This window comes from Falco peregrinus, chromosome 8, assembly GCF_023634155.1.
Source record: "Falco peregrinus isolate bFalPer1 chromosome 8, bFalPer1.pri, whole genome shotgun sequence".
Classification (NCBI taxonomy): Eukaryota; Metazoa; Chordata; class Aves; order Falconiformes; family Falconidae; genus Falco; species Falco peregrinus.
The window spans coordinates 59,049,672-59,077,377 of NC_073728.1; the positions used below are offsets into that span (position 1 = coordinate 59,049,672).

Here is a 27,706-nt window from a genome sequence, read left to right on the forward strand (position 1 = left end):
CGGCGCCGCCTGGCGGTGGCGGCGGGGCGGGCTGCGGGGCGGGGGGTCCCGCTGCCACGCGTGGGGCAAATGCGGGCACGGCTGAGCCCTGAACCTCTCCAGGGGTGGGCAATGAGGGGTATCCCCCCGCCCCCAGCGGGGCTGTGCCTTGGGCAAGGCCTGCAGAGCAAGGCAGGCTGGCAAGTGTCAGGGAGATATGATGGTCGCTGCGATGAGCAACACTCCCTGACCCCCAGTGTGGGATGATCCCCCCAGGGGCGGGGGGCTGTGTCCCTGTGCCCAAAAGCAGAACCTGCAGATCCCTGCTGTGCCTGTTGCACAGGAGCCGGCCTTGGGGCCACTCACAATCTTTCTGGCCGCAGCATCTTCCACCGCTGCCCCCACCCCAGCCCCAATAAGACTTTTGCTTCCCCCAGCTCAAAACCATGTCCCTGCTGGTTCAAGGGAAACAAATGCCACCCCCAGGTCACCCTCAGCACCAAGAGGCACCAGCTGTGCCTGTTGCACAGGAGCCAGCCTCGGGGCTGTTCACACTCAGCTCTTCTGGCCACCGCATCCTCCACCGCCGACCCCATCCCATCCCCGACATGACTTTTGCTTCCCCCAGCTCAAAACCATATCCTCACTGGTTCAAGGGAAACAAGTGTCACCGCCAGGTCACCGCCAGGTCAAAAAGGCACGAGCTCCACTTCCTGGTAAAAAGATTTATTAAGAACCTACAGTACCTTCCCGAAAGGAGGATGCCACCCTGGCACAGGCACTGCGCGGCAGCAGGGAACAGGGTGAGAGGGTTAGCACATCTCCAGGTAAAACAAACCTGGGTCGGACCCAGCAGCAGGATGAAACAAAGCAAGTGGAGGGCACAGAAAGGCAGCAGGAACACGTCTGTGTGGCAGAGGACCTCCCACCAGGGCAGCCTGGCAGTAGTTAAGGCGTATAAAGTGCTTGGAGGAAGACCAGCCCTATGGAGGGGCTAAATAATGTGAGCAGGCAGGGACAGTGAGGGGGGGAGGGATGTGCATGGCTGGTGGGTCACCTGCACCTCTGCCCTGCGGGGACCTGGCACAGGCAGGTGATGGCAAATGCTCTGCCCAGAGCTGCAGGCAGGCGGGATGCTGCCTGCCCACGCCCCAACCCCCAGCCACAACCAGGAGATGGGCTGCAGGGCCCCCAGACAGGACCCAGCCTACTGGTCTTCATGGTCATCTCCCAGTCCACCCCATGTCCAGGATGCTGCTACAGGTAAAGGTGCCTCTGCCAATGCAATGGAAGGATAGCCCCAGCACAACGCCCTCCCTCAGCTCAGTCCCAGCAGCAAAATGAGGTGAGTAGGACTTGTTCTCGGCCAGGCTGTGCCCCAGCTGCCTGTGGCAGCCATGCCCCCTGCGCCCTGGAGCCAGCACTGGTGGCCAGCCACCTCTCCTGCTGCTGGGAGCAGCACCAGCCGCTTGGTCCCTTGCAAGTGGGAATGTCCATCTGGGGCTCAGGTGGCTTCAGTCCTCTTATGCTTGTGACGTTTGTTGCAGAAGGGGCACAGGCAGGTGCCCCCACAGGTGCCTTGTGTGACCAAGCTGTTCCCATGTGCAGGACAGGGATGAGCCAGAGGCACACCCAGAGCTGCTGGGGGGAGGACAGGTCTCCTGCAGCCACCCTGGGGACACTTCTGCAAAACAACCCTATGCTCTGCCTAGAGATGGTGGGGGCAAGCAGGGACACCCTCCGCAGCTAATCCTGCATCCCTTCAGCCTGCCCCAGCACTGCCAAACACTCCCTCCTCCCCACGGACTGCTCCAAGAAGTATTGCTTTTCCCTGGAATGTTTTTTGTCTAAAATTGCCCTGATAGGATTAAGTAAAAAAAAAAAAAAAACGAGTGAAAAATAATTACCTCCAGATCATGCTGAAAGGCTGGGGCCAGGCTCCAAGGCCACCCTGTCCGGGGCAGGGGATACCCTGGTTGACAGCAGGACAGCCAGAGGGGCCCTTCTGTGTGTAGCAGGGGAGGGGGCACCAGGCAGGGGTACAAGGGCTGCCTCCTCCTGGCAGCAGGAGGGGCACACCTCACAGGGATGGATTGGGATGGGATGGGGCACAACTGGATGGGATGGGACAGGGAGGTGTGGGGTAAAGGAGGGACAGTCCCCTGCCCCTCACTGGGACTGCAGGGAGAAGGCCAGCTTGACACAGGCAAGCTCCTCCCCGCCATTGCTGACAGCTGCCCGGACACGGTAGTTGCCGTTGGTCATCCAGGAAGGCAGCTCCATGTCGGGCAGGATGAAGTCACTGGCCGGCAGGGAATAGGAGCCCTGTGGAGAGGGGACATGCAGGGAAGATGTCAGTTGAACGCCCCCAGCCCTGTGCCAAAGGGCACGGTGGTACCCAGCAGCACTGCCAGCACCCCACCAGCCAGAGGGTTCAGGCGTACCGCTTTGAAGGGGCAGTGGCAGGGGATGCCATAGGTGAGCAGGGGCTCCGGGCAGGTTGTGCCAGGCGGGATGAGGTTGTCCAGGATGGTGCAGACATCATTGTAGGTGCAGCTGCCCAGCTGATCGATGCAGGGCAGCTGGATCCAGAGGTCACCCAGCGCCTTCTCCACCACCAGCACTGCCTGGAAGGAAGGTGTCAGGCACCAGTACAGCCAGCACAAGCATCCACAGTTCCTCCAGCCTGTCCCACCTCCCCTCCCCAGCCATCTCCCTTAGCTCCTGCTAGTGCAGGCCTTTTGCTTCCCTTCCTGCTTTCAGATCCTCTCTGTCTCCAGGTCTCTCTTCCTCCAACCTCAACCCAGCCCCTTGAGCAAACACCTCCCCGCACCCCACACACCTGCTCCTTCCCTTCTCCTTGGTGCCCCGTCCCAGAACCTCCTGACAGCTCCCATCCTGCAGCTCCCATCCCACAGCTCTGCCTCCACACTCCGCCAGCACACACCCTGCAGCCACAGCCATTGCTCAAGATGGCCCGTGCATCTTGGGCAAAGACATGTTCCATCTCATTCCAACATGTCCGCAAAAAGTGGTGCAGGGCAGCCAGGCCAGCCCAGGGCTCCCACAGCGCTGCCATGGCATGTTTCTGGAGGGAGCAGCCGGGTCTGGCCACTGAAAAACAAGTGCTGCAGTGACTGCCGGGAGCACCCAGGGCACCTAGGGTTTCGTTTCCCTCCCTGAGTCGTTACATCCCCAGGACACAACACAGCTCTGGTGGTTTCTCCGACTGTGACAAGATTGGGAGTTCCCCACTGGGCTATCTGCTCCCACCACATGTCTCCCACACCCATCTCCCCCATTACAGAGCCTGGGACACTCAGCCCTGCCACCGCTCTGTGCCTCACTCTCCCAAGGGCTGCTCGCTCCTGTACCCGCTGCTGGGCATTTCACAGCTGCTGGTGCTGTCAGGAAGCTCTGCCCTCCCTCATCCCATGGAGGCATCTCCAGCACGTACCTTCAGAGGGGAGGCCATGGCCTTGCCGCTTTTGACAGCTGCACTGATGCGCAGGCTCCCCGGGATGCTGATGGGGTCAGGTGCCACAGAGAGACTCTGCAGAACCACGGGGTCCCTCCCATCACCGCAGTTCTCCCAGGCAAAGCCACCAACCTGCAGCACCAAGGAACGGGAGGAGTTAGACCCAAGGCAAGCCTTGCACCAGGTTTGCAGGAGGTTTCCCCAGTGTTGGACTGCTGACCCCCACCAAACTGCTCACGCACAGAGCCAGAAAACAACCTTCAATCCTTCAAACGCCAAATAAATATTTCCCTCTGCATTTCTCGCAGTCCCAGCTCTCCGAGCCTGAGGGCATTGCAGAAACTTTCTGTCCAGCTCCCCTGCATATATTTTACATCCAAAGAGTGCTCCCAGGCTGCGATTTCCAAACTTGCCCCAGCTCAGCCTCCAAACACTTTGCACATGAACAAGGCAAGAAGGGTCCTTCACTTACGCCAGTGCCAACGGCACCAAGCAACGAGGAGCAACGTGTGTGGGAGCCAAGGCGAGAGAGCAAGTGGGGACCAGGGCAGGGCAGCACCGGCTGTGCCAGCACGGGGAGGGGGGAGGGGGAAGATGCTGTGCCCTGGGGGTCTGTGGGGCTGGCACAGCCTCCTGGCTCAGCCAAGATATTTGTTGCGAGCCATCATCCGCTGGCTTGGGCCACCTGGTCCCACGCAGGAGCAGAAATCACACTCGCATTTTAACATGGCTTAACATTTCCATCTCTGCTTATGCTCAGGGAGCAGATGAGCCGGGCTTATACCCAGCCTGATACACCCCAGAGGCCTGATTCTGAGCTGGTTCAGTCCAAATGAGCCAGGGAAGCAGCGTTTCCTATGAAATAATGAAAAATCCACAAGCAGGTGATGTCACCTGGATGGGTGGACATTGCTCATGTATCCCGGCTGCGCTGGGAGCCACGTCTCCCATTTTCTCCAAGCCCACCAGCCTCCCCAGCCACCACCAGCAAAGCCACAGGCCAGCAACAGCACTGGAGGCCTTCGCCCCCACTAGCCAAGTTCAAAGGCAGGAGGACGGCAGCACTCACCTACAACAGCCACCCCTGAACCTGCTGCAAGCCAGCGTCAAGAACCCAAGCTCCATCCCGGAGCAGCTCCAGCCTAATTGCAGGGAAGCAGGAGGCTGCGCACCCCAAGCAGGTTTAGCTGGGGCAACCCATGTCCCCGTGCCACCGGCGCGGAGCTCTCCCTGCCTGCTCAGCAGCCGCAGAACCGGTGGAGGCTGTCTTACCTGGAGCCAGGCGGCAGCCCCAGCGGGCAGCACTGCCCACGCAGGAGCAGCCTGTCCCGCCGTCCCGCTCGCCAGCCAGGAGCAGCCCAGGGCACAGGGCAGGACACAGGGCTCAGGGCAAGCCGGGGCAAGGGGCAGGCTGCACCCCGACATTTAGCAAGAGCTGGGAGCCCTTCGCCTGCGGGTCTGCAGGCAAAGAGGCTCCACAGGAGCTACACATCAGTGTGGGGCTGCATGGTGCTGGGCCTCAGGCGCCCTGCTGCCCTACAGAGCCCGCTCCAGCTTTCCCAAGCCGGCTCCCTCTTCCCTGGGGTAGCCTCAGCTTTCCTGGAAAATAGACACGTTCCTCTCCACCCCGCGTGAGAGTCACACGTCTTAATCAGCTGTATCTTAACCAGTGCGTGCTGATGAGCCCGGCCCAGGGATGCGTGGGAACGCGGAGACAGCAGCCTGGGCTGGAAAATGCTCCCGAGCAGGAGGAATGAGCCGGGGAGCTGAGGGACTGCAGGGAAAGCTCAGCCCACGGACGAGGCCGCCGGGCTGCCTGGGGCAGAGCAGTTTGCCAGAACTGAAATCCCCTCCAGCCCTGGGCTGAACCCGAACCTGCAGCCGTGCCTCCCCAAGGCGACCCGGTCTGGGGGACACACACCACCCCCCCCTCCCCAGCCCAAGAACCGACCTCGCACTTCGACAGAAAGGCTTTTGATCTCTTGCAAAACGCAGCAGAAGAGCGAAAGCTTTCCTACCGCCGGCAGCGCTCGGGCTTCTCCCCCCGCCAGCCCCCCGCCCCAGGCAGCCCCCCGGCCCCCCCCCCGCCCGGAGAGGAGCGGGGTGCGGAGCCTCTCACCTTGCTCAGCCTGCGGGAGCCGCTCCGCTCCACCAGCAGCTGCGGCAGGGAGCCTGCGAGCGCGGCCGGGCAGAGCTGCAGGGCGCACAGCGCCAGCGCCAGCGCCGCTCCCCGCATCCTCGGAGCGGGGCAGGATCCGTGCGGAGCGCGGCGGCCGGCGGGGACCCGCACCGGGGGGGCAGCGGGAGCGGCGGGGCCGGGGGGCGGCGGGCACCGCTGTCTCCGGGACGGCGCTGGGGCGCCCTGTGCGGTGGGACGGCTCCCTGCCAGCTCTGAGCCCGGCCCTCCTCCCGATTCCCCTCCCTCCCCTTGCGTACACCCGGAGATGCTCCCTTCCTCTCTTCTCCTTTTTTTTTCCCTTTTCCCCTCCCCTCCCCGGTTTTGTTGTCAAGCGCAGGACTGGAGTCGCAGGGATGCTGGGACGGGAAGCGGCGCTTTCCCAGGCACCCAGGGCCTGCCCTCTGCCAGCACGGGGAGGGGGGGGACTGGGGTCCCGAGCTGCACCCACCACGCCGGGTCACCCAGCGTCGGCCGGTGAGACCAGACCACCTACCCCCCCGCCCCAAGGCTTCATGTCTCCCCGCACCCTGCTGGGGCTGGCCGAGGCGCAGAGGGTCAGTGCCCACCCTAGGCCAGCACCCAGGACCCCCGCGCTCCCCCCCACGCTGGGTGCAGGGCAGCTGGCAGCTGAGGAGCAGATATATTTGGGACCCCAAACCCGATGCCGCGTGTGCACCTTGGCAGCCGGTATCCCCTGGTTGGGCAGTTTCCCACAGCACCCCACTACCCACCACCCATCTATCCAAAATTTCAGATTTCACACACCCCCTCTTCCACCCTTCCTTCCTCCTTCAGGTGTTCATTTTCCAGCCAGAGCTGCCCTAAGCCCCCCTGTCATGCCGGAATGGCCCCACAGGTACCCCACACCACAGATGGCACAGAAGCGTGCACTTCCCCACATATTTCAGTGAACAGATGTTTTTTCCCTGTGGAAAGCTGGAAGGAGCTGAGCCGGCGGAGCGCACAGGACATGAGTGTGGCAGGTCTCAGACCTTTCCTCCCCCGCCCTGGCATGGTTAGGACCCACTTGTGGGACCCTTCCCCATAGGCAGTTTGGGGCTGACATTGGCCAGCCTCCCCATATCGCTCCTGGTCCTGGGAAGGGTTGCCCAAACCCCTGCCTCAGCTCTATTTTTAGCCTTTCATCCTTATTTAGCAGCGAGGCTGGCCGGGAGCGTGCAGGCAGGGCGCGGGAGCGGGCAGAGGCCGTGACGGATGCTGCTGCCCACCCCGCGCCAGCAGCGACAACTGCGTTGCTGATCCACTGCGAAGGCTTAAGGGTGAGGAATAAATAGCCCAGTTCCTCCCACCCAGGAGCGGGGTGGAAAGTTATCCCCAGGGATTAGTTTTCACTTAGAGGCCCCGGAGCAGCCAGGGGACAGGGATGGAGACGGGGATGCGTGGGGAGAGGCATGGGCATGGCTGGAGCATCATGTCTGGGGCTGGGAGGTGAGCAGAGCCCCTCGCCTCGAGCCCCCAGCACCACATGCTTACCTGCTTCTCACAACCAGCGTGGGTGAAGGTTTCACTCCCCTATTCCCATCCTTCTCCCTCTGTTTTGCTGTGGGGAAAGAAGAGAATAAAGGACTGTAAGGACAGGTTAACCCACATCTTTTTGCTTGGCAAAACACAGGGAGGGGCAGGAGTGCCTTGAAATCGCTGCTTTACCTCAAGACAGAAGCATGCATGACCTAGATCCCCACCAAAGGAGCCTGTGACCTTTTTTGGGGCTCCAACACATGCAAGATCCTCTGCAGTTCAAACAGTCTTCTGAGCCATCTCACCCATGCAAAGCCTGAGTCACGAGGTCTCAGCAATCTGCCTAAACATCTTCAATTTGCATTGAAGAGAAGCAGCCAGCATAGAGTGGGTAACAGCATTAAGACTTTGTTAGGTTTCATTTACAAAAGCAAATAGACTGCAAATGATGCATGGGGCCCAAGGGTGCAACCACAGGCCACCCTCTCTCCACTGCCTGGGCCACCATTTCTGCCAGGACCCACTGATCATCACTGTAGGCCACCAGCTCATCACCCAAAAAGCTTCCAGCAAAATCTTCTCCCCCTTTTTTTTTTCCCCAGATTGGGTTTCTGAAAATAAACAAACAAACGAAAAAATGAATGACCCCATCTGCGCTTGCGGGACCAGCTTGCACACAGACCATGCAGGGCTGTGTTCCAGATGGAAATCCCACACGCTGGCAACGACACCACTTTGTGCCCACCCCATCCTACCCAGTCCTTACCAGCTGGAACTGGAGGGAGAGCCGAGACACTTTAACAGTTTGCATAAATACTTCACTTATCCATAAGCTTTGGCAAACACTTTAAATGACCATTGGCACAAATTAACTCAACGTTTGGCCAGCTGTTATCCCATTTACAGCAATTCAGCTGAGCATGAGATAAACTTTTCTAGGCAAAACCCTTGAGATGCCTCCAGCCACTGTTGTCCCTGGAGAAAGATTGCGATAACAGCAAAAAAGACATGGTGGCAAACCTCAAAACAAGCCGAAGCTGCCCCAGGTGCGTCAGCCACACACCACTTCCACTTTCCTGTCTTCGCACAGGCAGAAACCCCCTCACTGCTACAGTTCCTGTCACCTCCAGCCCTCTGCGAGCAGCCTCCGGCAGCCCCATCCCCATCTGCTCCCCAGATCCCCAGGCTCCTCTGGGTAGGGAGAGGGGGCTGAGTTGTTGCAGCCATGAATCCCACTCCTACAATGCCATGGAAAGCCCCTGCTTTGCTTGAAAGCAGCTGCAGCTGGACAGAAATGTTTCTGGCTGTTTAAGTGTATTGGGGCAGAGGAAGATGAAGCAGGGCTCAGATGGGAGGTCTCTCCAGCAGGGATACATGCCATGCAGCCGGCACAGGAAAGATCAGAGAAACTGAGAAATTGCTAAAATCAAGCTAAAATAGGAGACCTTTGGGGCAGCACAGGCAGGGCCTCCAGCAGGCAGCCTCACAGATGTGCCTGCGGGTGTAACGTGATCTGGTGCGGCCCCTTCACCGAAAGTTGGTGATTTATAGAAGTGCAGGGTTGTAGCTGCCATGGCAAGCAGGGCACGCCACAGCCCGCAGCAGCAGCATGCATGGGGTGCTGGGCTGTGGAGCAAGGTGCTGGAGCCAGCCTCTCTGCTCAACCCCATCCCCAAGCCCCAGCTCTGCCTTGATGGCTCAACCTGACATGACCAAACCCTGTGTTTTTTCTTCACCATTAGCAAAAGAAACCCTACCTGGAGCCCCGCTTTGTGGCACAGAGGCATTCCCATGCACCCCAGCCATGCCCCACAATTAAAACCAGAAATTACCACGAGCACATGTGCAGACTGCTGGACCATCATGCACCAGCAACACATGATGGCAGCTGGACAGGCTCCTCCTCAGCTGCCCACACAGTTGCTTCTGTTTGCAGCCACAGCACCAGCGATGCAAATTCAGCTTGGAAAATAAGCATGCGCCTCTGTGCTTGCCCCTGTACGCCTTCAGTCTCCAAAGTCTGGACCAGGATTTTTAATTAACCCAGAATAGGTGGAGACCAGCACCTTGCCTTTTATCTCACAAATAAGCTACTCAGCCCGAATAAGTACTCTCAGGCAGGGAAGGAGACTTGCCCCATGCATGAAGTGCTGGGAGAGATAACAACAGAGACGCTCTCAGTGGTTTCAGAGTGGTAGGAGCTGATGCCAGGAAGCTGCTGTGACTCACGAAACTTCACCCAATTTAAGCAGCACCCACCCAGAAAGACGCAGGCAACTGGTCCCACCAGTCCTGGGGAGACTGGGGGCAGCTGTGGGCCTGCCCCTCGCCTTCCCCACCCTCCTATCCAAGCAGTGTTTCACAATTTCCCCTGTCCCGGGGTTACCAGGGCAAAAAAACCCACCTCCAAGTGGCACATGATGGGGTGACCACACACCTCTGCTCCCTTGCTGGCCAGGGAGGCAGTGCCAGAGCGGCGGTGAAGCAGCAGCATGCTGGCAGCCCCTGAGCTGCGTGCTGCTTGGACTTCTCCCAGGGGATGTTTGGAAAATGTCAGAATAGAAACTTGTTGACAAAAATTGGCAAAGTTTCCATACAGGCACAGCCTCATGACCAGGTTGGAACACTCCTATTTCAGCAGTGCGGGGTGGCAACAATTGATTTTTTCAGGTCAGAATGTGTGTTCATTTAGCAATGTCTATTATTTCACAGCGTTTTAAAAAAGTCATCAAAACCAAACATTTGGAGGAACCTGCCTTTCCTCCCATTAATTTTTAGGCAGCACACTTTCAAATCTATGTGTTTCCCTACCTCATCGCACCCATTTCCAAAGCTCAGGATTTCCTCCTGGAAAAGGGCACCCTGGTTGCAGGCCCAGCATTTGCGGTGTTAGGGATGCTCAGGAGGGGGGTTGCCAGGATGCATTCCCCCAGGCAGTATGGACCACACTGAAAGACAGCCAGCACAACTACCCCGAGAGCAGAGACCCCTGCCAAAAGAAAACACCCCAAAGTCACCGTTTTTACACAACTATCCCAGCACAAGCTCCAACTTCATGGGGTAATGGCAAAAGCCAGGATGGATCCTGCTTTTGTCCTTCACATCCCTTCTACCCAGGGAGGCGGAGTAGGTTCACCAGTGGAAGCCTCCCCGAGGCAGCCCTGCTCCAGCTGGACCCTGCTGCAGGGGTCCCACTCCCCTTTGCCCCCACCCAGGATGGAGCATCCTCAGTGCAGGAGACCCCAGGGAAGGAGCATTCCCAGTGCGGGGGGTCCCACTCCTCTGCTTGGGACGAAGCACCCCGGGCCCAGGCGGGGACCCCCCAGGGTGGAGGGGCCCCAGGGCCAGCAGCACCCCCGCCGGGCGCCCAGGGCCAGCCCCGGGGGCGGGCAGGCTGCGGCCGGGGGCCCTGCCAGCGGCTCGGGGGTGCAGAGCACCCTCTCCCGGCGCTGCCTGCCAGCAGCTGCGGGGACCTTTTTTTTTTTTTGTTTAATTTATTTATTTATTTATTTATTTATTTCTGCCTGCCAGCTGGGGCGGCTCGTCCGTCCCGTCCCGTCCCGCCCGGTCCCGCCGGGCAGCGGAGGCCACTCGCCGGGGGATGCGGCGCTCCCGGCCGGGGCTCCATGGGCTGCACCGGCAGCGCCCTGCGCTGCTGCCCCGCCGGCGGCGAGGTACCGGCTGGGGGGGCTGGCTGGGCTGGGCTTGGGCTGGGCTTCGCCTGGGGTCGGGGCTGCCGTGGGGTCGGGGCTGCCGTGGGGTCGCGTGTGCACGTTATCGGGCTTTGCAGGGAGTTGGGGTTCGCGTGGGGCTGGGGTCTGCGTGGAGCCCTGCTCAGCCGGCGTGGGTCCCCCCCGCGCCCCGGGGAGCGGCGGGGCTGGGCGGTGCGGCTGCCCCCGGCTGTGTGTGGCCCCGTCGGCGCTGGCACCGGGCACAGCAGGAGCTGGCAGCCACCTGCCCGGCTGCACCCTCCTGCACCCCTCCGAGCTCCCCCCCCAGCACGGGAAAGCCCATACGAAGGGAGGTGCAGCAGCATCTAGGGTGACAAAGCCTGTTGGAAGTGCTGGTCCCATATAGGACAGGGACAGGTTCCCCCAGACAGGCTTCTGCCATCCTCCCACAGCATCCTCCCTTACCCCAAAAGTTGTGTCCTCCCTTGTGCCGAAGGCAATGTGGGGATCTCTCTGAGTCCCCAGCAGATCTTGGTGCATTGCTCTGCAGTGAAGAATTCTTTTGCAAGTTCGGGTCTAGAAATTATTTGCTGCTAATTTTTTTTTTTTTTACGTGCTCATGCTGCCTTAGCTCCCCACCATTGGCCTCAGGAGTTGTTTGTGGAGTTGGACGTGCTGTGCGTACTGGGGTGGGTGGGTAGCGGTTGATGGAGGTTGCCGGCATGCCCCCCTACATGGGCAGCCCTTTGCGGAGGCAGCTGTGAGAGCTCAGCCGCCCGGGACCACGCGGCCAGAGCACAATCTGCTGCTGGGATGTGGGGGGGAGCAGGCGTGGAGTTTGCACAGCGCCCGAGCCAGCAAGTGCCTTCATTTACAGCACTTGCAGGCTCGGCTGCTTCTCCAGATCATGGGAAAAAAAACGCCGCTCTTCTCTGTATCATAAGATCAGACACTTCATGGCTGGTTTGTGACACTGAGAGCATGCAAGAATGGGCATGGGACAGGGAGAAACAGCAGCCCTGAGGCCCCAGGTGTTGAGAGCCACATGTTTACCGAAATGCGGAAATTTAAGTCAGAGTCACTTGCCCGCAAACGCCTCCCTTCCTGCACTTGCCTGCTCTCAAGCTCTCCTGCTCAGCCTTGCGGCGCTGCTCACAGCGATTTGCACCCCATAAAACAGCCCTGCTGCTGTGACTAAGTTGCAAATTAATCCCGAAAGCAGCAATGAAAATCCCCTTTAAGGCAAAAAGGGCAGGCATTGAACCACTCCTGCCCACGTTCTGGTGTCTGGGTACCAAAAGGCGGGGTAGGAGACCTTCACCCTCCCGCTGCTGATGGGTGGATGTGAAGAGTTGGTCCCTTGGGGATGCTTTGGGATGGAGGAGCCCTCAAACCCCAGGGGTGAGCCTGGGCAGACCCTAGGTGCACGTCATGGGGCTGGGGGCTGTCATGGGGCTGGGAGCTGTGGAGGCTTTTGGGGCCAGTCCCAGGCTGGAGGTGACCTTGGGGAGCTGGGTCCGGTGGGTGGGCGGCATACCAAGTGCCGCTGCATGCCTCGGGGGAGGCAGCTTGGCAGCCTCAGCCTTCCCAGCAGCAGGCAGCAGGGTGATAAGGAGCCAGGGGCGCAGGTGCCACAGCCGGAGCTGCAGGCGCTGTCCCCCAGGGTCCCTTCCCGTCTGGCTCCATCCACCCATGGTTGGTCACCGCTGACCCTTCACTTGTGCTCCTGGCGTGAGAAAGGCCAAGACGCCTTCCCAAAAGATCAGGGCTGAGGCTTGGCTGCCTTCCAGGACTGGGGTGAATTTATTTTGGAGATATAGGAACTATATGTAGCAGCAGGAGCCAGGGAAAGGTCAGGATGCAAAACTCGGGGCTGTCAATGGCATGAAGGGTTTGCATGTGGTCTGCAGCACAGATCTGACTGTACGAGAGTTGATAGTCATCTTGTAACACAACCGTCGCCGGAGGAAAGACAGCAGCACAGTCAAAGACAGGTCCCACGAACCTGTGCCAGCACTGCTCTGGCAGCACTGAGCGTGTGCTACAGATCCCAGGGAGGTTTTAGGGTCACGGGCTAAATCCTGGCTCCCTTCTCCACAGCCACAAAGCAAAACTTTGTCCCCAGGAGCAGAGTCGGGATTTAAATGCTCGTTTCCTGCCTCTTTGTGATTTCATTTGCTGGTGGTAAGGTTGCATGGTTTAATTGCTTAACATACTTGTAAAACAGAAAAAGAGGAAGAAAAATACAGTACAAAACTCCAGCTCACACTAAAAGCTGAAGCTGAGTCTGCAGCTGACTCAGCTGCCTGCACCATGCCGGCTGCCTCTGCGTTGGGGCTCCCCACTGCAGGTGTCTTTCGAGATACCTCAGGTTCTGCTGGAAATCCCAACTGATCCATGCGTAAACAGTTTTGCTCCAGACCATTAGAAATATTCAGTTCTAAGAACGTGGATACTTATTTTTTAATAGCTAGAAGATACTTTTTGGCATGAGCCTCCTCAAAGCCAAAGCCAGAGGTTTCCATGCTGAGACCTAACAGGGTCAGCTGCGTTGCTGATGCCTGCACCTGTGGGACCTTTCAGGCTGCTTCTTCCCCAGACCAAAGCTATTCCAGCTGGTGCAATTCCCAGTCTCCTCCTTTCACACAAAGCGGATACCAGGACTGTCTTCCAGCTCTCCAAAATGCACGGGGCGATACCAGAGGTGCGGGTGTCACATGCTACTCTGGGAATGGCAGCACAAGGTACCTCTATGTTTCAGTTAATTTTCAGCCACGTTTTGCTTTTCATCCTGGCTTTGGCAGTGGAGTTCTCATCCCAAAGAACAATTGAGTGTTTAGGAGTAAAATTAGCTCCAGACACTATTTTAATTGCTCCTAGAGGTAGGAAGGGTGGCTGGCTTCTAGCCTCGGGGCAGGTATTTAGATCTGTCTGATGATGCTGGCATGCCTCTTGCTCCCTTTAGCCATCTCTGAGTTAAGTGCAGTCATCTCAAATCTTCCTCCTTGAGCAGCCCACTGTCCCACTGGGTTTGGGGCATGGAGGAAAGGTGAAAGTGCCCTGGATCCACACTGGGGATATTGCTCATGCTATGGGAGTGGCCAGGGGTGATGAGCCCTGGGCTCTCTGTCCTTGGGCATCACCTTTGCCAGCAAGCGGAACGCATGCAGCGGAGACGGTTTGGTTTGGGCAGGTGAGGTTTGCGGGTCACTGCTGGAGGAGGTACCAGCATCCCACTCCCAGCAAGGCTCAGGTAATCCAAAACCCTTGGGAGCTATGTGACCCCACTGGGCCAGGACAGTCCACCCGCACAGCCTTTGCTTTGTCACAGTAAAACCTGGAGGGGGAAGCTTTTGAGGTAACCTGTGATGCCCCCAGGCTTGCAGAGCCCAGACTGTCTCATCCACGCCTCCCCCCACTGGACTCCAAACCCATCACGGGACACGAGTACATTAAATAGCAGGGGGATGCACATCACTGTGAGATGGGGGCAGGGGCAGGCTGGAGACCTTGGGGACTCTTTGCAAGCAGGGATGTCAAGGCTCAGGGGCATCGGGGGCACCCCACATTTGCAGGGTGAGCCATGTTCAGCAACAAGAACAAACCCTGCGAATCCCAACCGTCTGGTGCTTCCTCGCCCACTGCCTGGGCCACGTTCCGCACCGCAGCCGCTCACGCCATAGAAGGGAAGATAAAGCTGTGGCTTCCCAGAGGCTCAGAGTTTTCCTGCACTCTCTGGCAACTGCACCTCCCTCCAGCTTCGGGGGGGGGGCTGCAGGGGAGGCAGAGGCCGGGAGGGCTGTTTGCTTTGCCTTGCTTTTTTCCTGAGCCAGGCTCCCTAATCTGGGCTGTGTTTGGCCACGCTGCTGTGACAGTGGGGCCAAGCCAGGGTGCAGCTGGCACAGCGGGGTCCCCAGCTCCCTGCAGGCTGCAGGGCTGCTTTCATTAGGGACCAGTAGTTTAAGGGACGGCTTTGCCCGGGGCTGGAGAGCAGCAATGTGTCTGCAGGTGGATTCCTTTGCCCAAGGCACATCCACACCCCTGGCCAGAAGCACCACCCAGCGATGGGCAGCAGGGATGAGATTTGCCCCGGATCGGGGAGGCTGAGCTGCTAGAGCAGGCGAGCTTTGCTTCTATCTTTCAGCAACAGATAAAAATATATTAAACTCTTTTCTTTTTTCCTCCTCCCCTCCAAGTGGCTAAATTAAACCCCTGCAGGGTTGGAAGGCATCCCGTGGAGCTGTGTTGATGAAGGCAGCTCCCGGCCCTGGGTTTTATCAGCCCCGTGGCAGCAGTGGGACCATGCGGGAGCTTGCGGGGCCACACAGCACATTCCTGCGCTCCTGAGGTCATTGCTTGTGCCGCCGCCAGCCCTCGCCTGCTGCCAGCCCTGCACAGGGTCAGCATTGCCTCTGATTTATGGTTATTTTTAATTTCTCACTCCTGCTCCGTCACAGGCTATGTCAAAGCCCAGCTGTGTAAAGCACTGGCAGAGGGGTATGTTTGGGGTGCTGCAATGTGCCAGGGGCCAGGCTGACCCTGAGCATCCCGGGTAACGGGGACAGGGCAGGAGGGTGACAAGGACATGCCAGAGCCGGAGCCCTGCCAAGTGCTGCTGCCTGCCCTCCCCACCAGATGTTTTGCTGCCAGAGCCTATTTTGTACCAGCACCATTTGGGGGGCGAGGGGTTGCGAGCATCCCCAGGTTTTGCAGCCAGTGGCTGGCAATGCCGCATGGCAAGGCGTCCGGGGCACAGGGAGACAGCACAAGCTCAGGGCTGCCTGTCAGGTGGTGCGTGCGCACCCGTGGGTGCTCAGGGCTGGGCAGAGAGCAGGGGGTTGAGGAGGGACCACTGCTGCTGGAGTACCCATGCTTTAGCAGGGCTGAAGCACGCTCAGCCCAGGGTGCCTGGCTGCAGGGTGTCCTCTGCCTGCAGCCACCTGCCCTGCTTTGTCCCTCCCTGCTCCAGCCCCCTCTCTCTCTGCCAGGGACAGCTAAAAGCCCAGCAGCAAAGGGAACCATCTGCCCAGGAGCTCACAGCCTTGAAGACAGAGAACGGTGAGAAGAAAATGTGTGCTTTCCCCCACCCCCCAGCCCACCCTGGCGGTGCTTTTGCAGTGTGATATGAAGAAAGCAGTGGGACAGACCCCAGGGTGGCCAGCCTGTGCTAGGGCCACCGAGGATGGGCATGACGGCAGCAGCCTCTGCACTGAGCTGATGCAGGCGGGCAGACATGATGTCATCTCAGAGACAGTGGCATCCCATCCTCTCAGGCAGTCAGGTCGTCCCCGTGGCAGGAGGCCTAATGAGCTGTGTCCTCTCTGAGCCTGCCAGCACCATCCCAATTAGTGCTAATTTGCACCAGTGAGATGGGGGGGAGGTATCTGTCCAGTGGGAAGAGGACAGGGGCTGAACCCCAGCCACCACGCTGGCAGGCTGGCTGCCCAGGACACCCAAGCAGCCCAGTTAGCAGGATGCGGCCATTTGTGTTGCAGCCAATGCCACCCGGTTGCCTGAGGATGGGAAGGAGAAGGCAGTGCTGCGAGAGGAGCGGCCGGAGACCACGAAACTCCTCCAAGGCCAGGAGGAGGAGAAGGAGCGGCTGCAGGATGCTAGCCGGGCAAGCACGGCCAGAATCGCCCGGGACATTAACATCCAGGTCAGGCAAAAAGGCAGGTGCTGCTGGGGGCAGTGGTGAGGCAGGGAGTGTGTGGCCAGCCAGGACTTCCCAGGCAGCGATCATGGACCTGGTACGTGCTGGGCTGGGCTCCTTTCCCATTTTTGGGTGAAGGAAGGGACTAGGAAGGGGTTAGGAAGCCCAGAGCAGTGCAGGTCTGGCAGAGGGACCATACCTTACACAGGGTAAGGCACATAGGGTTTGTCATCTCCCTGCTTCCCAGGTGGAAAAGGGAAAAGACCTGGAGCTGGAGAAGCAGTTTGATGCCCTGAAGAAAGAGCACTTGGAGACCCTGCAAGGTGTGAACTGGGACAGCAGGGCTCCCTGCTGCCCCCCTGCCCACTCCCCCTGCACTGCTGGTGCCCCTCCAGTTTTGTGTGGGGTTGTGGGATGCTGCCCCCCTGCTCCACAGCACTGCGGGGCTCAGGTGGGACTCACTGCCCTGGTGTCCCCGTGCTGGTGACGCTTGGCTTGTGTCCCCCCTGCAGAGCTCCAGAGAGCCCATGAGCAAGAGAAGCTGCTGCTGGCAGAGTCCCACCACAGGTCCCAGGCGGCCTTACAGGTACCTGTGGAGAAATCCCTGGGGAGGGTGTGCTTGTGAAGGGCTTGAGGGCCATCTTCTGGTTCTGCCATGATGCCCCAAGCTCCTTGGTGGCCACCTTGGTCCCCGGTGTTCCTGGGGACCACGCAGGCTCCTCCAGCCCTGGGGTCATCAGGATGCATAGCCCAGCAGTGCTGCTGCTCAGGAAGAAATCCCAGACACCTCCCATCCTGCTTTTTCCCTGGCTGCCCTAGGAGACAATCCAGGCACTGAACTCCCAGCTGAAGTCCTTCCAGGAAAGGATGAAGCGTGTGGAGGAGTCGCTCTTGAGCACAGACTACAAGAAGCACATTCAGGTGCAGGGAGGGGTGTCAGGGAGGGGACCTGCCTCCAGGGTGCTGGCCCAAAGCCAGGGGGGCTTCTCTGAGACCCTGAGAACAGGGGGGAGGAACTGGAACCGGGGGGTGGGGTGGGGGTGGGGGCTGTAGGGCACAGGGCAGCTGAAGCGGGGAGTAAAGCCCTGTCACTGGGAGGTGCACGGATGTTGAGGTCCCTTGAACAGAAGTGATGGGTGAAATGTGGTACCTTGTGGCTACAAACCCACCCTGGGCCATGCAGGGCCCCAGCTGGGAGCACTGGCCCACTGGGGTCACATGGAGGGGGTGAACCTTGGCTGATGCCCCGAGCGCCCACCACGCTGCCGCTGCCTCACCCCCTGTGCCCCGCAGGAGCACGGGAGCCCCAGCCCCTTCTGGGAGCAGGAGCTGGAGAGCCTGCACTTTGTCATCGAGATGAAGAACGAGCACATCCATGGCCTCGACAGGAAGCTGCTGAACCTGGAGACAGTGGTGGGTTGAAAGGGGGAGGGTTACAGACGGGCTTTTCTCTTTCTATCTCTTCTCCCCACCTGAATCCTGTCCAGAAACTGCAGCTGGAGCCAAGGTGGATGGAGCCAGGTTCCTCTCTTGGACCGGGGAGGGGACACGGGTGCAATGCCACCACGCTCCCACCAAGCCAGAGTTCCCCCGCAGATGGGGTGGCGGGGGGTTTGGAGGAGCTTTCCAGCTCCCTCCTCACCCTCATCCACCCCTTCCAGGCGGAGAGGAACCTTCTGCTGGAGGAGAAGGTGAAGACACTCCAGCAGGAGAATGAGGACCTGCAAGTTCGCACCCAGAACCACTTGGTCATGGCGAAGTAAGTGCTGGTCCCACACGCCTTGTGGCTCCCCGGTGCACAGGTGGCATCTCCGACGGGGGGGAGAGGTGACAGCAGTGCTGGGGGGACACACACCTCACAGCATGTGGTGCCACCAGGCACTTTGCGGGGAGCAGAGGGGCCCATGGGCACTTTGCCTGGTGGCTCTGGCAGCCCATGCCGTTTGCCCGCAGGCAGCTGTCGGAGGAGCTGCTGGCCGCCCGTGGGGCGCTGGAGAAGGAGGCGCAGCTGCGGGAGCAGGCTCGCCGCGAGAAGGAGGAGCTGCTGTACCGCATGCTCAACGGGGGGGGACGGCTCCCCCTTCCCCATGGCTGCCGGCGAGGTGCCCCTCATCGCCACGTAGCAGGCTGCTGGCCGGCACCAGGCGCTGCCGGGGTTTTGCTCCGGGTGTGTGAGTCCAGGGTTGCTGTGGCAAGTGCCCCTGTGGCCGGGGCAGGCCCCTGGGCTGGCCGAGCCATTGGGGCGATGGAGTATTTCATGGGACACTTGTGCCTGCCTTTCCCTAGCCCATGCAGGGCTGCACAGGGACCCCGACCACTCTCCCATGCCATCCCTGTGTCCGTTCCTCTGGTGGGAGGCTGGGGGGGGGGGGGGTCTGGAGGTAAAAGGGGTCAGCCGGGACACACAATCATGCATGGGGCTGGATCCGACCCAGCGCTTGGCTCTGCGCATCACCAGCATCAGTGCTGCCTGGGAGCACGAGGCGAGGAAGGTGAGGTGGTCACTGGGACTGGATGGGACGAGCACAGGGAGGATGAGGAGGGCAGTGGGGACACAGTGGCGTTAAGGTACCTCGCTACCTGGGAAGCAGGTAGGCAAGCCCAGGGCTGAGCCACAGAGGCTTTCATAGGGCAGCAACAAAAGGCAGGAGGGACAGGTGCAGCTGGGTGTATCTGCCACCTCCAGTGCTGCCCTTGCTGTAGATTATGTCCCATTTGGGGGCTTGGCCTCCTGCTCAGGCTGATCTGAGCCGATGCCACCCGCTCCTGCCATTTCCAGTAAAAGAAGGGCTTCCCCTGGCCAGGATCTGCCTTGCACCCACGCGCCTCCTCTCCCCATCACCTCCTCCATCTTCAGCAAACAGCTCCCAGGGATTGCTCCTGCAGCCCAGGCACGTACCGGCTCACTGCCACACAGATGCCAAGCCCTCCTTGTTCCCACAGCCCACCAGCAGCACCACCAGCCCCGTCTTCTCCCTCAAAGCTGCACAGAGGCTGCATGCCCAGAGGTGGTGCACATTCAGGGAGCAGAGCATCCTCCCAAGGGGGAGCAGGCTTCAGCAGTGGCTGCCAGCAGGTCACATCCCTCCCTGCTCTGAGCCAGCTCATCCTCATCGAGGAAGATGCTGCCAGTACAGCTGTGGGCCAAGGCTAGATGCACACAAGCACTTTCCATTGGGTGCATGAGTATCTTGGGACGGTCACTGCTCTGGGGGCTGTCCGTGGCCTGTGCCCTCCCCAGGGCTGTTCAGCCGGGCCAGGGGGTGTGTGTATGTATGTGCACCAGGCCAACAGTGCTACTGCTGTAACAATTGCAAATCTGTAAGAAAGTAGCAGCCTCAAGAATCCTGTGTCAGTGGTTTTGGGAACCAGTGCAGGGGCATCTCCCATCGGGGCTGCGTGCTCTGCACCTAGGGCAGGGGTGGGAGCAGGCACCGTGAAGCCACAACAAGGGAGCCCCAGAGGCAGCTCCCACTGCCGGTCCCCCTTTTCCTGCTCCTTCCCTCATTTCATTCATTTCAACGGGCTCCCAGCACAGGACAGACCCTGACCCTCCCAGCCCTGCCAAGGCAGCAGGGCTGCGGCAACAGCTGCTTCCGTCCTTTGTGCTGGTCCTTATCTGGAAAATAGCAGCTGAGTGAGGCAGCCAGGAAAGCAATACGGATGTGGGATCCGGCTTTCACCCAAGCACCTCCATGGGGTGCCTGTTGTGTCAGAGCCATGTTCCCCTTAGGGCACCCACTGCTCCATGCATCCCTATGGCTCTGGGGACAGGTGGCGGGGCAGCCGCCAGCTTTGCACAGCAACCTCAGGGACGTAGGGGGACATGCCAGGTGCTGCAACACCAAAGCAGGCGAAATGGGGCAGGTTGCTGCCCCAGCAAACCCTGCCTAGCTGGGTTTTCTCTCTTTGAAGAGAACAGGATCTCTGGGCAAACGGAGATGAGGCTGGTGGTGTCTGGCATCCTGCTGTGGGCACCTGGTGCCATGTCCTGCTGCCCTGAAAGCAGATCCTGTGTGGGACCTGGAGGAACATGCCTGGCTCTGGAAGGGGGAGTGCTTGGAAGCGAGGAGGAGGAATAAGTGAGTCCAGAAAAGGACTTGCCTACAATAAGGAAGAGAAAGTTCAGCCCAGGCAGCACCTTGGCAGTCATGGGGGCACAGGCAGGTCAGCCCTGCCCACCTCAGGGTACCAAGGCAGCGTGGAGCATCAGGGCAGCACAAGAAGCTTCCACTCTGCTCTGCCATGGGCAGCTGAGGGGCCAGAGTGGGCAAGGGGACAAGGGGAATTTGGGGGGGGGGGGGGGGGGGGGGGAGGCCTGCAGGGAGAGGTTTCAAAGGCAAAAACCCCGACCTACAACCCAATAACAGCAGCAAAACCACTTGTCTGCTTTATCCTCTCCGAACAAAACTCCCTCAGCAGGGAGCTTGCCGTGAGGGTTCAGGTTGCTCAGAGAGGTTCACCAAACTCAGGAAAACAGCTCCAGCAGTTCACGGCAGGGCTATGTCCCCCAACGGGATGGGACCTTCAGTCCAAGGTGGACTGAAGACAGGGTGGAGGGAGCCGGGTGCTCAGGGACCATCCCATCTCCTGTTATTGCCCCGGAGGAGATGGGCACCGCGCAGTCCCGCAGGGCTCTGGGGCCACCTCCCTGGCTGTGCTTCCTGGTGGCTCCCGGGGAGCTGCCCCTTCGGGCTGGTGGCTCTCAGCGCTGTGCCGGATCCCATAGCCAAAGTAAATAAGGAAACCTGGGAACAGGCAGAATAGGGGGGGGGGGGGGTGTCTCCTCTTCCCTCCCCTCCCAACCACAAAGTGCTCACCCTTTCCCGTTCCTTTGGGCCAGGTATCAGAGGAAAGGGTGCTCCCACCACCCTTTGACATTAAAGTTCAGCACCTCCTCCATCCACCCACCACTGCTCTGCAGCCAGCATTAATGGCACAGGCTCTGAAACCACCGGTGCTTCACCCAAAGAGGCTGCCACCAGTTCTGGGACCTTGGGGGCAGCGAGGCTTTACCGATGGCCATCCAGAGTAGGTACCGCAGCCAGGCAGCCGCACTGAGCCGGGCCAGCAGGATACTGTTGATGGTGATGCTGAGGAGTGGCAGGAAGGGCAGGCAGGGAACCTGCAGGGACCAAGTACAAGGAAATGGGGTCATCCCTCTGCCCAGAGGCACTGGCTAGCCCACAGGCAGGGGTTTCACAGCCCAATCTGGCCCTTTGCTGCTTTGGCTGGTTGCCAACAAGTGAGGGGAAGCCCAGCTTGACTAAGAGGCTCAGTGACTTGAGCTGGGACTGCAGCCTGTGCCAGAAAAAGATGCTTGTGGAGGGTGGTTTGGTTGCCAGGTCCTGCACCAGGGCAGGAGGTACTGCAGGATTTGAGTGGGGAGGCAGTCAACCAAATTTGAGGGGAGAAGCAGCAAATCCAATCCAGGCTATCAAGATGACGTATCTTTTTACTGAAAAGCAGCTCTGATTTACTGAATAGCAGCAGGCACTGGGCTCAGCTGGGGTGGCAGGAGATGCCCCTTTGGCCTGTGAGACATGGGGAGAGCCACCAGTCAGCCCTCAGGTCCCTACAGAAAACCCCATGAGTTGCCCGTTGCCTCCAACAGCGTTTTGTTCTACATGGACGCAGAGGGAACACCCTCTGATGCAATGTAATCCCTTCCCATGGGGCTGCGGCACTTGCCTCCTCTCTGTCCCCCAGGTCCTCCTCCTTGGGGTCAGTCCCCAAGGGCTGGGCTGCATGCTCACCATGAAGGATGCTCTCTCCCGGCTCTGAGGCTGCCTCCAGATGAGCAGAGCTGCTGCCAGGACCCCCAGGAGAGGCAGAGCCAGGGCTGCGATGCACCAGGCTCCCCCAGCCTGGAGGCAGGAGAGCCCAGCAGTGCTCGCCCAGCTCAGGGCGCAGACCAGGGCGGCTGTGGAGGGACCACGGCAGCGTGTCAGGGCAGCGCTTCCCCGCACTGAGCCTGGCCCAGCACCCAGGCTACCATGGCGGGAGGGACAAAGGACAACCAGGGGACAGGGCTGGGTGCCTTGTCAGGGTAGCTTTTCTCTCTCCCGTATGGAAAGTGGAGGGAGCGGGAGGGTTCCCAAGGTCCCGCTGGGGCAGGCAGCTGCGCGGCAGGAGGGAGCCAGGCAGCCCCTGCCTGCATCTCCTGCCGGCTGGTGTCCAGTAAGCAGGAACCCGCCAGCCCATGCTACAGCAGTGATGTCCCCCATGGGTCCCCCTCACGCCAGCTCCCCGTAAAGTCCATCCACCGCTCCCAGGCGTACCGGCAGCTGTCAGAGCCCAGGCCACGGCAGCAGAGGAATGTGGGGTGGGATTCAGGGGCGGCCAGACCAGATGGTCCCACCAGAGCTGCACAGTCGGGACCTTCCCTACAGGAGTGTCCTGAGTGCTGAGTCCTGGACGATACCTGAGGAGCAGATACTGGATGTCAAGGCGTATGAGCATGCACCTGCAGTGCACCAAGGCCGATGCCTTGTCCCCAACATGGCCAACATCAGACCCAGCAGTCTCACCTGAGCAGCAGCACACAGCCAGCCACCAGTGAGTAGGCCAGCAGTGTGCCAATGGACATCGTGTCAACCAGGGCTTTCAGGTCAAAGAGGAGGGCCAGGAGAGCTGCAGGGAACAAGAAGTCCCTTCAGCCTCCTGACAGAGCTGGCAGCACTGCTGCTATGCCCATCTCATTCGTGCTCTCCCTCTGCTCTTCCCAGGTTCCCCTGACACCCACTGTGACAGGACTCAAGCACCTCAGTGAGCTGGTGATGCTTTGGTCACTAGTGCAAAGCATCCTGCCACCTCCTGCCTGGCAGCTCAGAGAGGCTGAGCTGGTGGCCAGGACAGCATCAAGGCCAAATGGTCCTCACAGAGAGGAGACCTCTCTCTGGGTGGACAGACAAAGCTCAGCTACTGGCAAACTAGGGGGTCTGTGTAGCCCTGCTGAAAGAGGACATCCACCCTGCCCTCAAGGTTAAGGTGTAACACACTCACTCACCCACCTGCCACTCCTCCAGACACCAGCGTTGCCACCACTGGGCACTGACGACGACTAACTTTGGCCAGAGGTTTGAAGAGGAGCCCATCTCGAGCCATTGCATACAGGATCCGTGGCATGGGGAACATGGAGCCCAGGAGGCTGCAGAGAGGGGAGATGGGAGAGAAGAGGGCAGGAATCCAGGAGGTGCCATCCTGCCTTTTGCTCTTCCATGGGTATCAGGAGAGCTTCCATTCATCTGTACAGTCCATGAGCTTCCCAAGACCATGCTGACAAGCCCATCACCTCCCTCACTATCAGATGAGGGACAGTGTTGGGAAAGTGATGTCCACAGGTCACCAAGACCCCTGTGCACATCAAGACATCCCAGCCTGCTGCTGCAGTCATGGTGCCACAAAACACCTGACCAATTCCTCCAACTTTGGGCTACCAGTGGCACATCAAGGGGTTTGATTGCTCTCCTTGATCAGTAGGGGCCAGGGTGGGAGCAAGAGGGCTTGCGAGGAAGGGCTGAGCCAAACAGGGCAGTCAGTAGGAAGGGCGTGGGGATAGCTCCTGGATGTGTCATAGCTCCAGTGCAACCTTGCTCTGAGCCACAGAGCTGCCATCAGAGGAATCCCCTCACCTGGTTGTCAGGGCGCACAGTGAGCCCACAGCCACAGTGTGCTTTGCACTGCTCCAGCCAACATATTCAAAAGCCACTGGGAGTGGGCTCAAGGTGTCTAGGAGGTAGTAGGGCATCATCAGGGTGAGGGCAGCAGACACCCCAAAGTACGCCAGGAAGCAGATGAGGAGGGAGAGGATGATGCCGATGGGTATGGATCTCTGGGGCTCCCTCACTTCTTCCCCTGGGGAGGACAAGCTCAGCTGTAAAAACAGATACTCATTTAATGTTCACGGCATGGCAAGAGCCCAGCCCAGGCTGGAGAGCGTATCCTGCATCCCCCCATGCGAAGGGACACAGAGGCCTTCTAGCAAGGATGACTAGACCTCCTGGGCTCCATGGCTATGGGGATAGGGACTGTCTTCTTCAGGATTAGCCCAGCCATGCCACACGGACTCTTACACTTCCTCCTCTGAGCACAGAGAGCAGGAGAGGGTGGCTGCAGCACAGAGCCAGGAATGTGCCCATTCCCAGCCCAGTCCTACACCAGCTCCCGGGCTGCAGAGGGAGTCACTGCCACAGCCCCCCAGCCTGCAGGGGAGGGTCCCACCGGCATCTCTCCCTGCCTCACTTACCTGTGGTAGCAATGCAGTCAAATCCAACAAAGGCATAGAAACAGGTAGAGGCTCCAGCCAAGGTCCCAGTGAAACCATAGGGCATGAAGCCTCCGACCCCACAGGCACTGGTCATGTTGTTGGCCATGGACTGGTTCCTGGGAGGAAGAGGAGGAGGAGTCAGGCAGTGCAGAAGCATCAGTGCAACAGGGTCCCAGGATGGGGCCAGGCTGGACAGTCCACCCAGCCTGTTCACCCCTCCAGCAATCAGCCCAGGAGGGCTTAGGATTTTGGCTCTTTGATGTGTTGCCAACAGGGCAAGGAGAAACAGGAGAAAGTGGGATTTCCTGGAATAAAGCATTAGGGGGGTGGCCCAGCCATCCCCACCCCCCTCCGAAGGCAGTACAGGGAGAGCAGAGCCCCCGTACCCAGCCTCACGGGTGGCTGCCTGTGGCAGGTCATCCTCCCTGAGCTTCCAGTTGCTCAGGTCACCTTTGATGAAGCCGCTCACTGTGACGAAGAGCAGGACAAGCACATTGAGAGCTGTGAATGCTTTGTTGACTGTGGTGGACTCCTTCACTCCAAAGGAAAGAAGTCCTGGGGATGAAAAGAGCAAAACTGGCAAAGCCCCCTGGGTGACACTAAACCCAGGTTAGACATTACTGGGGTGTGTGGAAAAGGGGGGACAGTGACAGAGTCAGGAGAATCTGCAGATTTCCCCAGATTCCCCCTGTATTTCTCATTCTTTGCTCAGGGAAATGCAAAAGCCTCAGAGAGGTCAGCACCATCCTGAAGAGCCCATGGTGGGATGAGGAGCTCATCCTACAGGATGGAAAGTGGCACAGCGGGAGGCAACCTACCTGCCAACAGGACCACCAGGCCAGCAGCAAAGGCATCCGGGTGTTCTGCCAGCCCCACAGAGTTCATGGCTGCATGAGCACCCAAAAACCTCCCCATCTTCTTGCCAAGGAGCTGGTCCAAGGTAGCACTCCAGGCCCGGGCAACACTGGCAGTACCTGGGGAGAGGCGGCAGCTGGGGCAGTGGTGGTAGCCCCGTGGGCTCTGGGAATGCCATCCAGCAAAGCCACCAATACAAAGCAAAGGTGGAACGATCTAAAGGGCCTTATACCAATGACATAGGACAGCAGCAGATTCCACCCAGCGATGAATGCCCACAGCTCGCCCACTGTCACGTAGCTGTAGAGATAGGCGGACCCAGCCAGGGGCACACGGGCCCCGAATTCAGCATAGCAGAGCCCTGCCAGAGCAGACACCACAGCTGCAATCAGGAAAGAGAGGACGATGCTTGGGCCGGAGCTTGTCTTTGCCACTTCCCCTGCCAGGACATAGACACCAGCCCCCAGTGTGCTGCCCACTCCCAAGGCGACAAGGTCCACTGTGGAGAGGCAGCGGTGAAGGCTGGAGCCCTCTGAGCCAACCAGGACTTGCTTTCTGCGAGAAAGCATCTTCGAAACAGTAAGCAGGCAGCCCCAGCACGGCATCTGTGGGAGAGGAAAGCAGCAGGCATGAGGATGCTGCTGCCATGCGGGCACCACCCTGGAGATGTGACCCAAAGCCAGCCTGAACGTTTTCCTTGCAGCTCCCACAGCCCACACAGCGCTTTCTGGGCTGCCTGGGTGCTACCTGTTTTCTGCCTCTGCCAGAAAAGCAGCCCATTTTGGAGCAAGATGGGGCTAAGGCAGCTGAATTGCACTCTCATCCCCAGTGAGAAGTGGAGCAATGCATGACTGGGGTTTGCTGGGCTCTGTCTGACTCATGCTACAGTGAGAGGGGACAAGGACACCTGCTTGTCCCCCTGCCAGCTCAGAAAGTCCTATCGCTCCAGCAGCATCCCCAGCAGGTAAGCACAGCCAGCATTGTCCCAGCTTTCACGCTGACACTATTTGAAATGCAGAAACCAGCCCAGAGAAGGAGGGATGGGAGATGCTCTGCTCCTGGAGTAGCCATTGGCCTTGAACTGTACCAGGAAGGACCCATCTGCTCAGCTGAAGATGCTCCCACAGCACCTGCGGGTCATTGGCACAGCCCAGAGAGACTGGACCCCTTGGGCCATCAGCCTGTACAGTAATGCTGTGGCTTGCTCAGGTCACCGACAGGTATTTCATCCAAGCAGAAACCCCAAACTGTGTGATATTTGTGCTTGGGTCAAGTGAGGTGCTCGGTATGCCGTGTCTGGGATGTGCATGCCTTTCCCCATCCTGCTGGTCCTTCCCAAAGAGCTCCCAGGACTGGAGAAAGGAGGGCTGCATGCCTCCACATCTGCACGGTGCTGCCAGGACCTCCCGCAGTAACATGAAGTCCATACTGCATGCTTTAAATCACATAATCTACTACTTACAGGACCGGGGACCTGATTGGAAACCCTGCCCACCGGCACCTCCCAGCAGCACCAAGGATCACAGGGTCACACAGTCCCTGATACAGCATGGACCCCCAAGGGGAGACAGGGACCACCCTAAGGCAGTGACCAGCACCCTGACCCACAGAATGAGGTGCTTCAAGGCCTTATCACACAGGGAGCCCCAACTTCCAGGACAGCTGCGTGTCTCCAGGGGGCTAGAGAGCCACTGCCCAAGGCCAGACCAGCAGTTGAGGCTGCCTTTCCAACTCCCAGCAGCACCCAGCCACTATACCACACCAGTCCCACCCAGGGCATCCCACCCTGATGATGTTCCTTTCTTCTGCAAACTACTTACTCCAGCCATCCTTTGGGAAGCTGCTCCAGTTGCAAACTGATGAGGAGGGTAAGCATCAGGCAGCCTCAAGTTACACTCCCCCCTTAAATCCCTTTTGGGAGCGCCCTGGCCCTCCCCCCTCTGACCACCACTCCAAGCTACACAATGGGAAATCTATGCAGAAATATTTTTCCCACAACGCCTTCCAAATCATACATACAAGCCTGCAATGCTAATAGGCTCAGAGGCATTATTAAAGGAGTCTAACATTTCAAATTTGTCTGTGCAGGTGGAAGGGGGAACCTCCTCCCTCTGCACCGACTCCCTCACACCAGGTCCCTCAT

At 59.3% G+C, this 27,706-nt stretch overlaps 3 protein-coding genes across 6 annotated transcripts; 1 reads left to right on the forward strand and 2 right to left on the reverse strand.

Annotated features, from left to right (window-relative positions):
- Positions 1 to 689: 689 nt before the first annotated feature.
- On the reverse strand, positions 690 to 11,344 carry GM2A (ganglioside GM2 activator). Of its 3 annotated transcripts, none has more exons than XM_055812518.1 (4): positions 11,252 to 11,344; positions 3,437 to 3,589; positions 2,424 to 2,606; positions 690 to 2,304 (listed from the first exon to the last, which is right to left on the reverse strand). In XM_055812518.1, exons 1-4 carry the CDS (start codon positions 11,324 to 11,326, stop codon positions 2,149 to 2,151), a joined length of 567 nt encoding a protein of 188 aa, XP_055668493.1. In that variant the 5' UTR covers positions 11,327 to 11,344; the 3' UTR covers positions 690 to 2,148. The 3 variants fall into 3 exon arrangements, with proteins under 3 accessions (XP_055668493.1, XP_055668492.1, XP_013150226.2); XM_055812517.1 differs by lacking the exon at positions 11,252 to 11,344 and adding an exon at positions 5,577 to 5,872; XM_013294772.3 differs by lacking the exon at positions 11,252 to 11,344 and adding an exon at positions 4,730 to 5,038.
- On the forward strand, positions 10,549 to 18,699 carry CCDC69 (coiled-coil domain containing 69). The gene is given in 10 exon segments (XM_055812516.1): positions 10,549 to 10,789; positions 15,775 to 15,844; positions 16,282 to 16,445; positions 16,687 to 16,762; positions 16,952 to 17,025; positions 17,259 to 17,360; positions 17,733 to 17,852; positions 18,101 to 18,198; positions 18,393 to 18,501; positions 18,503 to 18,699. Coding segments are annotated over 10 exon segments (921 nt in total). The 5' UTR covers positions 10,549 to 10,741; the 3' UTR covers positions 18,563 to 18,699.
- A 2,078-nt stretch (positions 18,700 to 20,777) lies between these two features.
- LOC101912728 (cationic amino acid transporter 2-like) lies at positions 20,778 to 27,432 on the reverse strand. Of its 2 annotated transcripts, XM_027778812.2 has the most exons (12): positions 27,384 to 27,432; positions 25,796 to 26,168; positions 25,527 to 25,682; positions 25,095 to 25,263; positions 24,688 to 24,824; positions 24,074 to 24,296; positions 23,453 to 23,589; positions 22,970 to 23,072; positions 22,721 to 22,863; positions 22,196 to 22,362; positions 21,456 to 21,564; positions 20,778 to 21,187 (listed from the first exon to the last, which is right to left on the reverse strand). In XM_027778812.2, the coding sequence occupies exons 1-12, from the start codon at positions 27,390 to 27,392 to the stop codon at positions 21,033 to 21,035; spliced, it is 1,881 nt and encodes a 626-aa protein (XP_027634613.1). In that variant the 5' UTR covers positions 27,393 to 27,432; the 3' UTR covers positions 20,778 to 21,032. The 2 variants fall into 2 exon arrangements, with proteins under 2 accessions (XP_027634613.1, XP_055668490.1); XM_055812515.1 differs by having other exon boundaries at positions 24,688 to 25,263.
- Positions 27,433 to 27,706: the final 274 nt, after the last annotated feature.